The sequence below is a fragment of the Jaculus jaculus genome, chromosome 14 (assembly GCF_020740685.1).
Source record: "Jaculus jaculus isolate mJacJac1 chromosome 14, mJacJac1.mat.Y.cur, whole genome shotgun sequence".
NCBI lineage: Eukaryota > Metazoa > Chordata > Mammalia > Rodentia > Dipodidae > Jaculus > Jaculus jaculus.
Genome location: NC_059115.1, coordinates 8019695 through 8031902, shown reverse-complemented (window position 1 = coordinate 8031902; position 12208 = coordinate 8019695). Strand labels below are relative to the sequence as shown.

The 12208-nt window shown below is 50.4% G+C and overlaps 1 protein-coding gene across 1 annotated transcript; it reads right to left on the bottom strand.

The window, feature by feature from the left end:
• Window positions 1–7405: 7405 nt before the first annotated feature.
• Window positions 7406–11942, bottom strand: Crx (cone-rod homeobox). The gene is made up of 3 exons (XM_012952294.2): window positions 11843–11942; window positions 10086–10237; window positions 7406–8044 (listed from the first exon to the last, which is right to left on the bottom strand). Exons 1-3 carry the CDS (start codon window positions 11940–11942, stop codon window positions 7406–7408), a joined length of 891 nt encoding a protein of 296 aa, XP_012807748.1.
• Window positions 11943–12208: the final 266 nt, after the last annotated feature.

The following is a 12208-nucleotide window of genomic DNA, read 5'->3' as shown; positions in this document are numbered from 1 at the left end:
CATGCATCTAGCATTCATTTGCAGCATCAAGAGACCCTGACACACCCATACACACAAATAAATAAATAAATACAATTAAAATATATATAGGGGTTAGGACAACTCAGAAGGCATCATGGTGCTGGAAAGAAGTGACAGGAGTGCTCAGTGCTGCAATATCTCTATCACACCTTCCAAGGCTCAGGGTCCATTGCGGAAGAGGTGGCAGAAAGAATGTAAGAGCCAAAGGAAGGGTAGGACTCCTTACAACGTGCTCCCCCCAGACACAAAATGGCCTGGATCTCCATGACCTCACAGTGCCTGACACTACCTACACAAGACCATCATAACAGGAGGAAAAGACCATGACATCAAATTCAAAGAGAGACTGATTGAGAGGGGGAGGGGATATGATGGAGAATGGAGTTTCAAAGGAAAAAGTGAGGGGAGGGAGGGTATTACCATGGGATATTTTTTATAATCATGGAAATTGTTAATAAAAATTTGAAAAAAAAATTATATAGGCACCAGGCATGGTGGTGCATGCCTTTAATCACAGCACTTGGGAGGCAGAGGTAGGAGGATCAGTGTGATTTCAAGGCCAACCTGAGACTACATAGTGAGTTCCAGGTCAGCCTGGGCTAGAACAAGACCTGACCTTGAAAAACCAAAAAAAAAAAAAAAAAAATGTATATATATATATAGTGCTGGGGAGATGGCTCATCAGTCAAGGCACTTACCTTCAGATCCTAACAACCTGGGTTCAACTCCCCAGTACCCACATAAAGCCGGATGCACAAAATGGCACATGTGTCTGGAGCTAGTTAGAGGCCCTGGCATGGCCATTCTCTCTGTCTCTCTGCCTTTCTCTCTCTCAGAAAATTAAAGTCAAAAATATAGAATGGAAATGATATATCGATGCTGCTGTGCCTGCCATGTCACGAGCCCTCAATAATATTTAAAACCTAAGTGAGCCGGGCGTGATGCCGCATGGATGATTTCAAGGCCACCCGAGACTACACAGTGAACTCCTGGGTAGAGCGAGACCCTACGTTAAAAAAAAAACAAGCCGGGCGTGGTGGCGCACGCCTTTAATCCCAGCACTTGGGAGGCAGAGGTAGGAGGATCGCTGTGAGTTCGAGGCCACCCTGAGACTCCATAGTGAATTCCAGATCAGCCTGGGCTAGAGTGAGACCCTACCTCGAAAAAACAAAAAAAAAAAAAAAAAACCTGACTGCATAGAGGAAAAAACTAAAACTAGTATGATTTAATGGAGTAAAGGATAAAGTAATATAATATACAGTAAAATAAAATTGTTTCTTTTGTTTTGTTTCCTTCTCAGGTAGGGTCTCACACTCAGGGTGGCCTTGAACTCAAGGGGATCCTCCTACCTCTGCCTCCCAAATGCTGGGATTAAAGGCGTGCGCCACCACACCTGGCTACATGTTTTCTTTTTTGAGATGGGGTGTGTAGTCCAGGCTCTCCTTCAACTCTCTATGTAGCCAAGGATGACCTTGAACTTCTGATTATCCTGCCTTCACCTCTACAGTATTCAGGTTGGGGATTAAACCCAGAGCTTCAAACATGCTAGGCAAGCTCTCTGCCTTGTGGGCAACATCCTGGTCACGGCTCTATTTCTCTTTGTCTCTCTCCTCTGTCCTTTGTGGGTGCTAAATACATGCACCATGGAAGCCATCTGCAAAGGAGACTCCCTCCCTTTCAGTATGGCCCAGGACAAACTTCTGTCTCCCAAATTGTTTCTATTTATTTATTTTTGGTTTTTCAAGGTAGGATCTCACTCTAGCCCAGGCTGACCTGGAGTTCACTATGTAGTCTTAGGCTGGCCTTGAACTCACAGCGATCCTCCTGCCTCTGCCTCCCCAGTGCTGGGATTAAAGGCTCATGCCGCCATGCCCGGCTCCAGTCGTTTCTTCGTCTTGTACCTGAGATGCCGCTGATGGGCTAGAACTCTAGAGGAGAGTTACTTGACCTCTCTGAGCCTTAAAGCTCCCGCATCCTGGTGAACTGGGCAGCGCAAGCCAAGCATGGCTACCCGTGCCTGGAACAGAGAAAACACTTGCCCGAAAGACGGGTCACGTGCACCTGTAATCCTAGCGGTTTCAGGATGAGGAAGGGGGGTGGCTGCAAGGTGGAGGCGAACCTGTGTGACATAGTGAGACTCCATCGCAAACAAAACCAAAGAAGGGCTGGAGAGACAGCTCAGTGGTTGAGGTGCTTGCCTATGAAGCCTAATGCCCTGTGTTGTGTTCAGTTCCCCAGCACCCACGTAAAGTCAGATGCACAAGGGAGCGCATGCATCTGGAATTCATTTGCAATAACCAGAGGCCCTGGCACAGCCTTGCTGTCTGTCTGTCTCTCTTCTGTCTATGTCTCTCTGTCTCTCTCTGCATGCATGAAGCTCTGGGATTAATCCCCGGGGATCATTTAAAAAAAAAAAAAAAAAACAGATTTTGGAGGCTCAAGACTATAAACACAGCACCCAGGAGGTGGAGACAGGAGGAGAATCAGCAACCTTGGCTACACAGTGAGAAGCCAGCCTGAACTACAGGAGACCCTGTCTCAAAAAAGTAACAAAGTCAGTGCGTGGTGGCGCACTCCTTTAATCTCAGCACTCAGGAGTCAGAGGTAGGATAGCAGTGAGTTCAAAGCCAGCCTGAGACTACATGGTGAATTCCACGTCAGCCTGGTCTAGAGCAAGACCCTATCTCAAATAAATAAACAAATAAGCTAAAAGAGCTGGAGAGATGGCTTAGTGGTTAAGGCACTTGCCTACAAAGCCAAAGGACCCAGGTTCAATTCCCCAGGCCCCATGTAAACCAGATGCACAAGGGGCGCATGCGTCTGGAGTTCATTTGCAGTGGCTGGAGGCCCTGGCATGCCCATTCTCTGTCGCTCTCTCTCTCTCTCTCTCTCTCTCTCTACCCGACTATTTCTCTGTCACAAATAAATAAATAAAAATAAAATAAATAAACAAAAGTCAGGCATGGTAGCACACATCTTTAATCCCAGCACTCGGGAGGGTGAGATAGAATTGCCATGAGTTCAAGGCCACTCTGAGACTACATAGTGAATGCCAGGTCCGTCTGGGCCAAAAGCGAGACCTTACCTCGAAAAACCACCAAATAAATAAATATAAATAAAAATCCTTGAATAAAACGGTAATGATGAAAATAAAGGTGGTGAAATAGGTAGTCCCGAGTGTCTCCTTACAGTGCAATAAGGCTGGCGCTGGGCTCAGGAGGGTCGTCTTTTATTCAAAGGAAGCCATCCCCAGAGCGACCTCCCCTCAGGCCTGAGTCCGAACTAAATCCCCACTAATTCCCTGCGGTTCTGCTGAGCTGGACCGTTGTGCTAAGAGGATTGGGGCATTTGCTAAATCGGTCCTGCTCAGGACGCGGGAGACAGCCGGCAGTGGGGGGCCGAGGAAAATCAGGAGGACAGAAACCAACAAGGGGGAGCGCAGATGGAGGAAGAAAGGGTGGCACCCAGAAAGTCCCCGGCAGAAAGGAGACACCCAGGAGAGAGGGAAGGGGAGGCACGCGCGCCAGGGCCGCTTGCCACTGCACTACTTTGAGGGTTGTTGTTTTTTCTTAATATTTATTCATTTATTATTTGAGAAAGTATGAGAGAGAGAAAGAAGCAGATAGGGCTAGAGAGATGGCTTAGCGGTTAAGCGCTTGCCTGTGAAGCCTAAGGACCCCAGTTCGAGGCTCGGTTCCCCAGGTTCCACGTTAGCCAGATGCACAAGGGGGCGCACGCGTCTGGAGTTCGTTTGCAGAGGCTGGAAGCCCTGGCGCACCCATTCTCTCTCTCTCCCTCTACCTGTCTTTCTCTCTGTGTCTGAACAAAAAAATATTTTTAAAAAATAATAAAATAGGGCTGGAGAGATGGCTTAGCGGTTAAGTGCTTGCCTGTGAAGCCTAAGGACCCCGGTTCGAGGCTCGGTTCCCCAAGTCCCACGTTAGCCAGATGCACAAGGGGGCGCACGCGTCTGGAGTTCGTTTGCAGAGGCTGGAAGCCCTGGCGCGCCCATTCTCTCTCTCCCCCTCTATCTGTCTTTCTCTCTGTGTCTGTCGCTCTCAAATAAATAAATAAAAACAAAAAAAATTAAAAATAATAATAATAATAAAATAAAATAAAAAAAGAAAGAAAGAAGCAGATAGACAAAGAATGGGTGCACCGGGCCCTCCAGCCACTGCAAAGGAACTCCAGACGCGAGCTCCACCTCGTGCATCCGGCTTATGTGGGTCCTGAGGCATCCAACATTGGCCTTTGCAAGCCTGGCCTTCAACCACTGAGTCATATCTCTAGTCCCCGCCCCCACTGTTTTTATTTTCTTCCATGGTAGGGTCTCTAGCCCAGGCTGACCTGGAATTCGCTCTGTAGTCTCAGGGTGGCCTGGAACTCACGGCGCTCCTCCTACCTCTGCCTCTGGAGTGCTGCGATTAAAGGCGTGCGCCACACGATCGGCCCATGTTCCTTCTTAATTGGCTCCACGGTGACACAAGGAAAAGCATTGCCCAAAGAAGACACACAGATGAGCCCCAGCCCCTGAGACAGAAGAGACGGGGCACGATTTATTTCTTCCTATCCAAGTCTTCCCCTCCAGAAAACAGCACGGAGACCAACAAATCACCAGCCAGACTTCAAATGGGGTCAAACATTTTTAATTGGTTTCACTCTGGGTAGCCAGGGGAGGGAGACCTGCCACACTAATGCGGGAGATGGGACAACGGGGAAGCTGCCACCGAATGCGGGACGTGCTGGCCTCTTCTTCCCTCCCATCTGCCTAGCTAGCCTTGTAGCTTATTAAAGAGAGGAGGGCAGGAGGGAGGGAAGGAGAGAGGGAGATGTGGGGGAGGGAGTAGAATTTGGGGAGGGAAGGGCAGTTGAGACAGGGTCTCATGTACACCAGGCTGGCTTCCAGCTCACTACTTAGCAGAGGCTGACCTTGAACTCCAGACCTTCCTACCTCACTGGTACTGGGACTACAGGCACTTCCCACCACAAAGGGCTTAGGAAGCAGCATGTCTGACATCATCCCTGCCCTGGTGAAGGCCTTATCCCCAGATGTTAAGCCAGGAATAGGAGCTCGGAGCTTCCTATCCAACTTATACAGGGGTCTCTTGAATCCATGACTAGCAGTCCTCAGCCTCCAGAACATTCCATCTATCCTTCAGGCCCTTCCACAATCTCCATGACACGTTCCTTTGATATATTTTTTTTTCTTTCCTGAGGTAGGATCTCACACTAGCCCAGGCGGACTTAAACTCACTCTGTAGTCCCAGGTTGGCCTCGAACTCACAGCAATCACCCTACCGCTGCCTCCCGAGTGCAACACCATGCCACCCCCGCTTCCACTGAGCTTTTTTTTTTTAATAAGAGACACAGCCTCCCAGCCCAGATTGGTGGCACACACCTGTAATTCCAGCACTCAGGAGATGGAAATAGTAGGATCAGAAATTCACAGTCATCTTCAGCTATACTACAAGTTCAAAGCCAGTCTAAACTACTTGATAACTATGTCAAAAAGAGAGAGAGGGAGGGAGGGAGAAAATAAAGAGCTGTATGTGTCAAAAACAACAAGGGAAAAAAAAAAAAAGAAAGAGCCATATGTGGTGGGGCACACCTTTAATCCCAGCACTCAGGAGGCAGAGGTAGGAGGATCGCCGTGAGTTCGAGGCCACCCTGAAACTCCATAGTGAATTCCAGGTCAGCCTGGGCTAGAGTGAGACCCTACCTCAAAACAACAAAAAAAAAAAAAAAAAACAACTTCTGAAGCCAAGTTCAAGTTCCCAATCTCACAATCACAAATAAAAACACAAGAGTCTGAGAAACAGAGGCTCCAGAGACAGCATCTATCTCCCTGGGCAGTCCAGACTCGCCTTGCACTGGTAGCCCTGGCTGATCTAGAGCCTACAGTAATCCTCCTGCCTTAGCGTCCCAGCAATGGAAACACAAGGGAAGGCGCAGTAAATGCAGGGCTTCCTCCACCATTCCCAATGCAAGTGTTTCCTAGAAAGACAAGTACGGTCAGGGAACCCTGTGCAACTCCCCCAATTCCACCAGCGTGGAGGTGAAATTCACCCTGAGAAAAACAGTAAAACAGGCGGGACGTGGTGGCGCACGCCTTTAATCTCAACTTTCAGAAGGCAGAGGTAGGAGGATCACTGTGAGTTCAAGGCCAGCCTGGGATTCTATAGTGAATTCCAGGTCAGTCTGGGCTACAAAGAGACCCTGCCTTGAAGAAAAAAAAAAAAAAATCAAACAATAACAACAGAACAAACAACAAAGAAAAAGTAGGTAGAAGGGTATATTCTCATCCGTTCACCTACTACACACGCCCATCCCCAAAGCTCCAAATGCAGTTCTTTATTTTTCACCCTGGGCCCCAGCCCCCCAAGTGCCTGAGGCGATGATGTAATGACTGCGCTCAGGAAGTAAAGGCAGGAGGGTCTCTAGCTGGAGTGCAGCCTGGGTTATATATAGCAAGCCCTGATTTACCATGTGAGACTCTACTGCAAAAGGAGGAGGAAGGATGGGCGGGGAAAGACTGGAAACGGGAGAGATGGAAGGAAGAACAGAAGGGAAAGGAAGAAAAGAGGGAGGGAAGGAAGAAAAGCCCGAAGTCTGAGGATGTACCCGCGGTAGAGTATTGCCTGACGCGTGCAGGCCTGAGCGCCATCCCCAGAACAGCCCAGGAGAAAAGTATATATACACGTAAATCAAAGAGTTCCCTATCCTACCATGGAAACCTGACTCTCATGAACTGTGTAAAATTTCCAAGTGAAATTTTGTTGTTGTTGTTGTTTTTGTTTTTCGAGGTGGGGTCTCACTCTAGTCCAGGCTGACCTGGAATACACTATGTAGTCTCAGGGCGGCCTCGAACTCAGTGCGATCCTCCTACCTCCGCTGCCCAAGCGCTGGGATTAAAGGCGTGCGCCACCACGCCCAGCCCAAGTGAATCTTTTAGGGGGCATCTCACCCTATCGCCCAGGTTGGTCTCAGATTTGCAGCAATCTTCCTGCCTCGGCCTCCTGAGCGCTGGGATTACAAGCATGACCTCCACACCCAGTCTGGGGCAAGGCGACTCTGCGCTAAGGATTACCCAGGACAACTGCAAGACAGTGTCCTTTCTGTCCAGGGCACGGCAGCACCTGCCCTGCAGTCTGGAACTAAGCATGCAGGGCTCCTGTCGCAGCCTGAGAGAAGGACTGCTCCTGAGCGCTGCTGCACTGCCCCGATCACGAGGGGCACTGAGTCGGGCTCCCCACCAGACCACAGCCCCGGGCGGGCCGCTACCGGCTGCCGCCTGTTCGGGGTTACTGTCCAGGAATCTAAGCTGGAGGAAGCCGAGTGAGACCACAGAGGTGCCGAGGCAAGAGGGGGCAATGGTGAGTCCCTTTTACAAGATCTGGAACTTCCAGGCACTCTGATCTTTGTAGTCCAGAGGGTCCATGGGATTGTAGGTGAATTTCCAGGTGCCTGTGGGGTCCTTGAACTCTAAACTGTCCACGGGGCTAAAGGCGCTATAGCTCTGGCCTGACAGAGAGGTGGGAGACTGGGCCAGAGAGGGGCCCACAGAGGGACCCGACAGGGGGCTGAGAGCCGGACCCCCCAGCTGGGGCACCATGGGGGAGAGGTAGGGGTCCAGCCCACTGAAATAAGAGCTTGGAGACCCATAGGCAGAGGGAGAAGAGCAGAAGGCAGAGGCTGGGGCGTAGGTCATGGCGTAGGGGGCTGAGGGCAGCGAGGTCCCTAGCCCTGCCCTCTGGGCCTCCGGCAAAGGGGACTCCGAGGCCGGACTCCAGATGGACACAGTGGCCACTGCAGTGGTGGGGGAGCCTGAAGGGCCTGGAAGAGGGGGGCTATAGGAATCTGAGATGCCCAAAGGATCTGGACAGACATCTGTGGAGGGCCGAGGGGACGAGCCGGCCTTCTTCTTGGCAGGGCGAGCCTTGGCCTGGCCCCCAGGGGGCTGCTGCTGTTGCTTCTGCTGCTGTCTCTGCTGCCGGCATTTAGCCCTGCGGTTCTTGAACCACACCTGGGGGGAGACGGACGGTGGGTGAGTACCCAGGGAGAGGCACCCCACCCCCACACATGTCCACTTTGCATGGAGAGGCAGGGCATTTCTCTGTCCATGATTCCCTGTATCCATCCAGTTACACACGTGGGCATGCAAGCGCCCACCTCCCCAGCCACTGGACCACGGATGTGTATTTACATACCTTGATACAAACAGGCTCGTCTCCCCAGCTAACCACACATGTAGTATGATCACGTTTATCATACATACATATAGATACACACAAGTACATATACATACATCAACCTATACACTCACCCATCGGCTTGATCACACATACATGCAGCATGCTAATATAAATTTACATACAACCATGCACAAATGTGCAGGCACTCACCCGTCCACCTGCTCACACATGTGCACTGCTACATTATACATACATGTCAACAGGGGCTGGGGAGATGCTTCAACAGATGAACATGTTTCTTTGCAAAGCAGCTGGCCTGGGTTCAATTCCCCAGTACCCATGTAAAGCCGGACAGAAAAATTGGCACATGCATCTGGCATTCATTTGCAGCAGCAAGAAGCTCTTGTCACCCATACATGCACACACACACACACACACACACACACACACACACACACCACATTCAAATAAATTTATTTTTTTTTAACTAAACCTAACCAGGTGTGATATCACAAGCCTTTAATCCCAGTACTTGGGAGGCAGAGGTGGGAGCATGGCAATGACTTCCAGGTCAGCCTGGGCTACAATAAGACATTGAAAAATCAAAACAAAAGGGACAGAAAGAGACTTTATCCTGACAGCCTGAGTGGTCTAGAGACTGAGAGTTCAAATCTCCCCACCCCACGTAAAACTGCGGGGCGTGGCCACAGCACCTGTAACTCCAGTCCCAGAGGAGGGCCGAGACTGAGAATCTTCTGAGACCCCCAAGCTCAGGAATCAGTAAAAAGAGACTCAGGCTCTAAACCAGATCCGTGTCACCCACCCTGGCCTCTGCAGGTGAGGGACCCCGTGACAGGACAGTGTCTGGGGCACTTGCACACACCGCACACACCACACACACCACATCACACACGCATGCACGCAAGCAAAAGAAATTTAAGAGAGCTTATATCTCAGTGGTAGATCACTTGCCTAGTAAGTGTGAAGCCTGGATTCAGTCCCCAGTACTGCAAATAAAAGGAAACATTGGGGCTGGGGAGATGGCTCAGTGGTTAAAGGCACTTTGCTGTGAAGCCTGATGGCCAGGGTTCCATTCCCCAGTACCCATGTAAAGAGAGCCACATGCACAATGTGGCACATGTGTCTGCAGTTCATTTGTAACAGCAAGAGGTCCTGGCATGCCCACACTCTTTTCTCTCTCTCTCTCTCTCTTTCTTTCTCTCTCTTGCGTTCTCTCCCCCCTTCTCTCTCTATCTCTCTCTCTCTCAAGTAACTAAATAAATAAATGATTTTGGGGTTTTTTGTGGGGGGGAGGGTTTTTGAGGTAGGGTCTCACTCTAGCCCAGGCTGACCTGGAACCACTATATAGTCTCATGCCTTGCAAAAGTATTTGTTTTAATATTTAATTTTTTTTTAAAAGGAAATAGGGCCAGGCGTGGTGGCACACACCTTTAATCCTAGCACTGGGGAGGCAGAGGTAGGAGGATCACTGTGAGTTCGAGGCCATCCTGAGACTCCATAGTGAATTCCAGGTTAGCCTGGGCTAGAGTGAGACCCTACCTCAGGGGGAAAGAAAGGAAATAGCCGGGCGTGATGGCGCACACCTTTAATCCCCACACTCAAGAGACTGAGGTAGGAGGGTCATTGGGAGTTCGAGGCCAGCCTGAGAGTACAAAATGAATTCCAAGTCAGCCTGGGCTAGAGGGAGACCCTACGTCGAAGAAGATAAAATAAAAGGAAAGGAGACATCGCAAAGGACATGGGTGCAAGGCAGGGGGAAGTGAGAGTTAGGAGGTGAGCGTGGTGAAGGCACAGTTGGGCCATCACCCTATGACTCTGCACGTCCCGGGTCAAGGGAAGGGCGACACCCACCTGGACCCTGGACTCGGGCAAGTTGATCTTGAGAGCCACGTCCTCGCGGGCATACACATCTGGGTACTGGGTCTTGGCAAACAGAGCCTCCAGCTCCTCCAGCTGGCTCCGGGTGAAGGTGGTCCGCTCGCGCCGCTGCTTTCTAGGGGCGCCTGCGTGGGGGCGAGAGGGAAGGACCCTCAGTGTCTAGATCTGTCCATGACAGGCCCTGAGGTCCGTGGAACACCCTCCAAGAAGCCCTTTTTGTCCCATCTGCTAAACAAATGTGCGGGGGCCTGGGGGGAGATCTATTCCCTGGCCTTCCAGAATTTGTTTTGTACCCCTGGGATTGGCCATCCACTTTCAGATCCTGTCCCTCCTGAGGGAAGTTAACTTTAGCCCTATGAGAAAAAATGCTTTTCAGGCGGCAGAGATGGCTTACTGGTTAAGTCATTTGCCTGCAAAGCCAAAGGACCCAGGTTCAATTCCCCAGGACCCACGTAAGCCAGATGCACAAGGGGCGCATGCATCTGGAGTTCGTTTGCAGTGGCTGGTGGCCCTGGTTTGCCCATTCTCTCTCTGTCTCTCTTCTATCTCTCTCTGCTTGCAAATAAATAAATAACGTTTATTAAAAGAAAGAATGTTTTTCTTCCAGATAAGACTTTTCTCTGGGCGTGATGACATGTCGCCTATAATCCCCACTCTGAGAGGTGGAAACAAAAGGTGGGGAGTTCTGAGTTACCCTCGATTACACAGTGAGTTCAGGGCTAGCCTGGGCTACATGGGACCCTGTCTCCAAAAACAGAAAGAGAGAGGATGGTTGGGGACATAGCTCAGTGGTAGACTGTTTGCCTGTCATGTGCAAGGACCTGGGTTCTATTCCAATACTGCCGAATGGAAAGGAAGGGAAGGAAGGAAAGGAGGAAGGAAAAAGAGAAGGGGAAAAGAAAACAGAGTGCTCGCTTCTCTTAGAAATAACCCTATGTGGGACTGGGGGATGGCTCGGTTGTTACAGTGTTTGCCTTGGGAGCATGAGGACCTGAACTGGATCCCCAGAACCCAGTGAAAATGCCAAGTGTGGGGCAGGAGAGATGGCTCAGTGGTTAAGGCACTTGCCTGCAAAGCCTAATGACCAGGTTTGAGTCCCCAGTAACCCCATCTAAAGCCATATGCATAAAGTGGCCCATGCATCTGGAGTTCGTTTGCAGTGGCTAGAGGCCCTAGTTCACCCTTATCTCCCTCTCTCCTCCCTCTCTCTCCTTGAAAATAAATAAAATTTTTAAAAAAGTAAGCTAGGCATGGTGGCATGCGCCTTTAATCCCAGCACTCGGGAGGCAGAGGTAGGAGGATCGCTGTGAGTTCGAGGCCACCCTGAGACTACATAGTGAATTCCTGATCAGCCTGAGCTAGAACAAGACCATACCTTGAAAAACCAAATAAATAAATAAATAACAAAAAAGAAACGGTGGAAGGAAGGAGAGAGGGGAAGGGAGGAAGGGAAGCAAGGTTTGCCTACAGATGAAAGTTTTTCTTTTTTCTCCTTTCAGACTGCTTTTTCCTCCCTCGCTCCATAGAGAAGAAATCTAATGTTTGTACTCTCCCCTGCGTCCCTCAGAGACCAATAGAAGTCCTGCAAATGCACAGTTCCCTGGAAGTGAACTTGAAGCTAGTGCATGGCCCTGTGGCCCTTCAAAAGCGCCTTCCTCCCAAGGGCAAGGGACCCCAGAGGTCACTAAGAGACAGGCAAGAGCGGGCAGGCAGGAAGAAGTTCCACTCACTTGGGTAGGGGACAGCTGGGTGCATCAAGTCCACACTGGGGCCACTCAGGGCCAAGGCGTTGACCGGATAGTGAGGCCCGGGGTTCATATATGCCATCATGATCTGGGGTGCTGGGGCCCAGGCCAGGGCACCTGCAAGAGACGGGAAATGAGCAGCTAGCCTGGGCGGGGGACTGCCTTGTCACACACGTGTGTGCTTATTTCAGTCACCATTGCCTTTGCTTTGTTTGGACGAGGCATAGTTTGCTGTAGCCCAGGCTGGCCTCAAGATCCCTATGTAGTCCAGGCTGGCCTTGAACTCCAAATTTTCTGCCTCTACCTCCCCAGTACTGGGATTAATTGTTTTGGCTTCTTGGTGATGGTGTT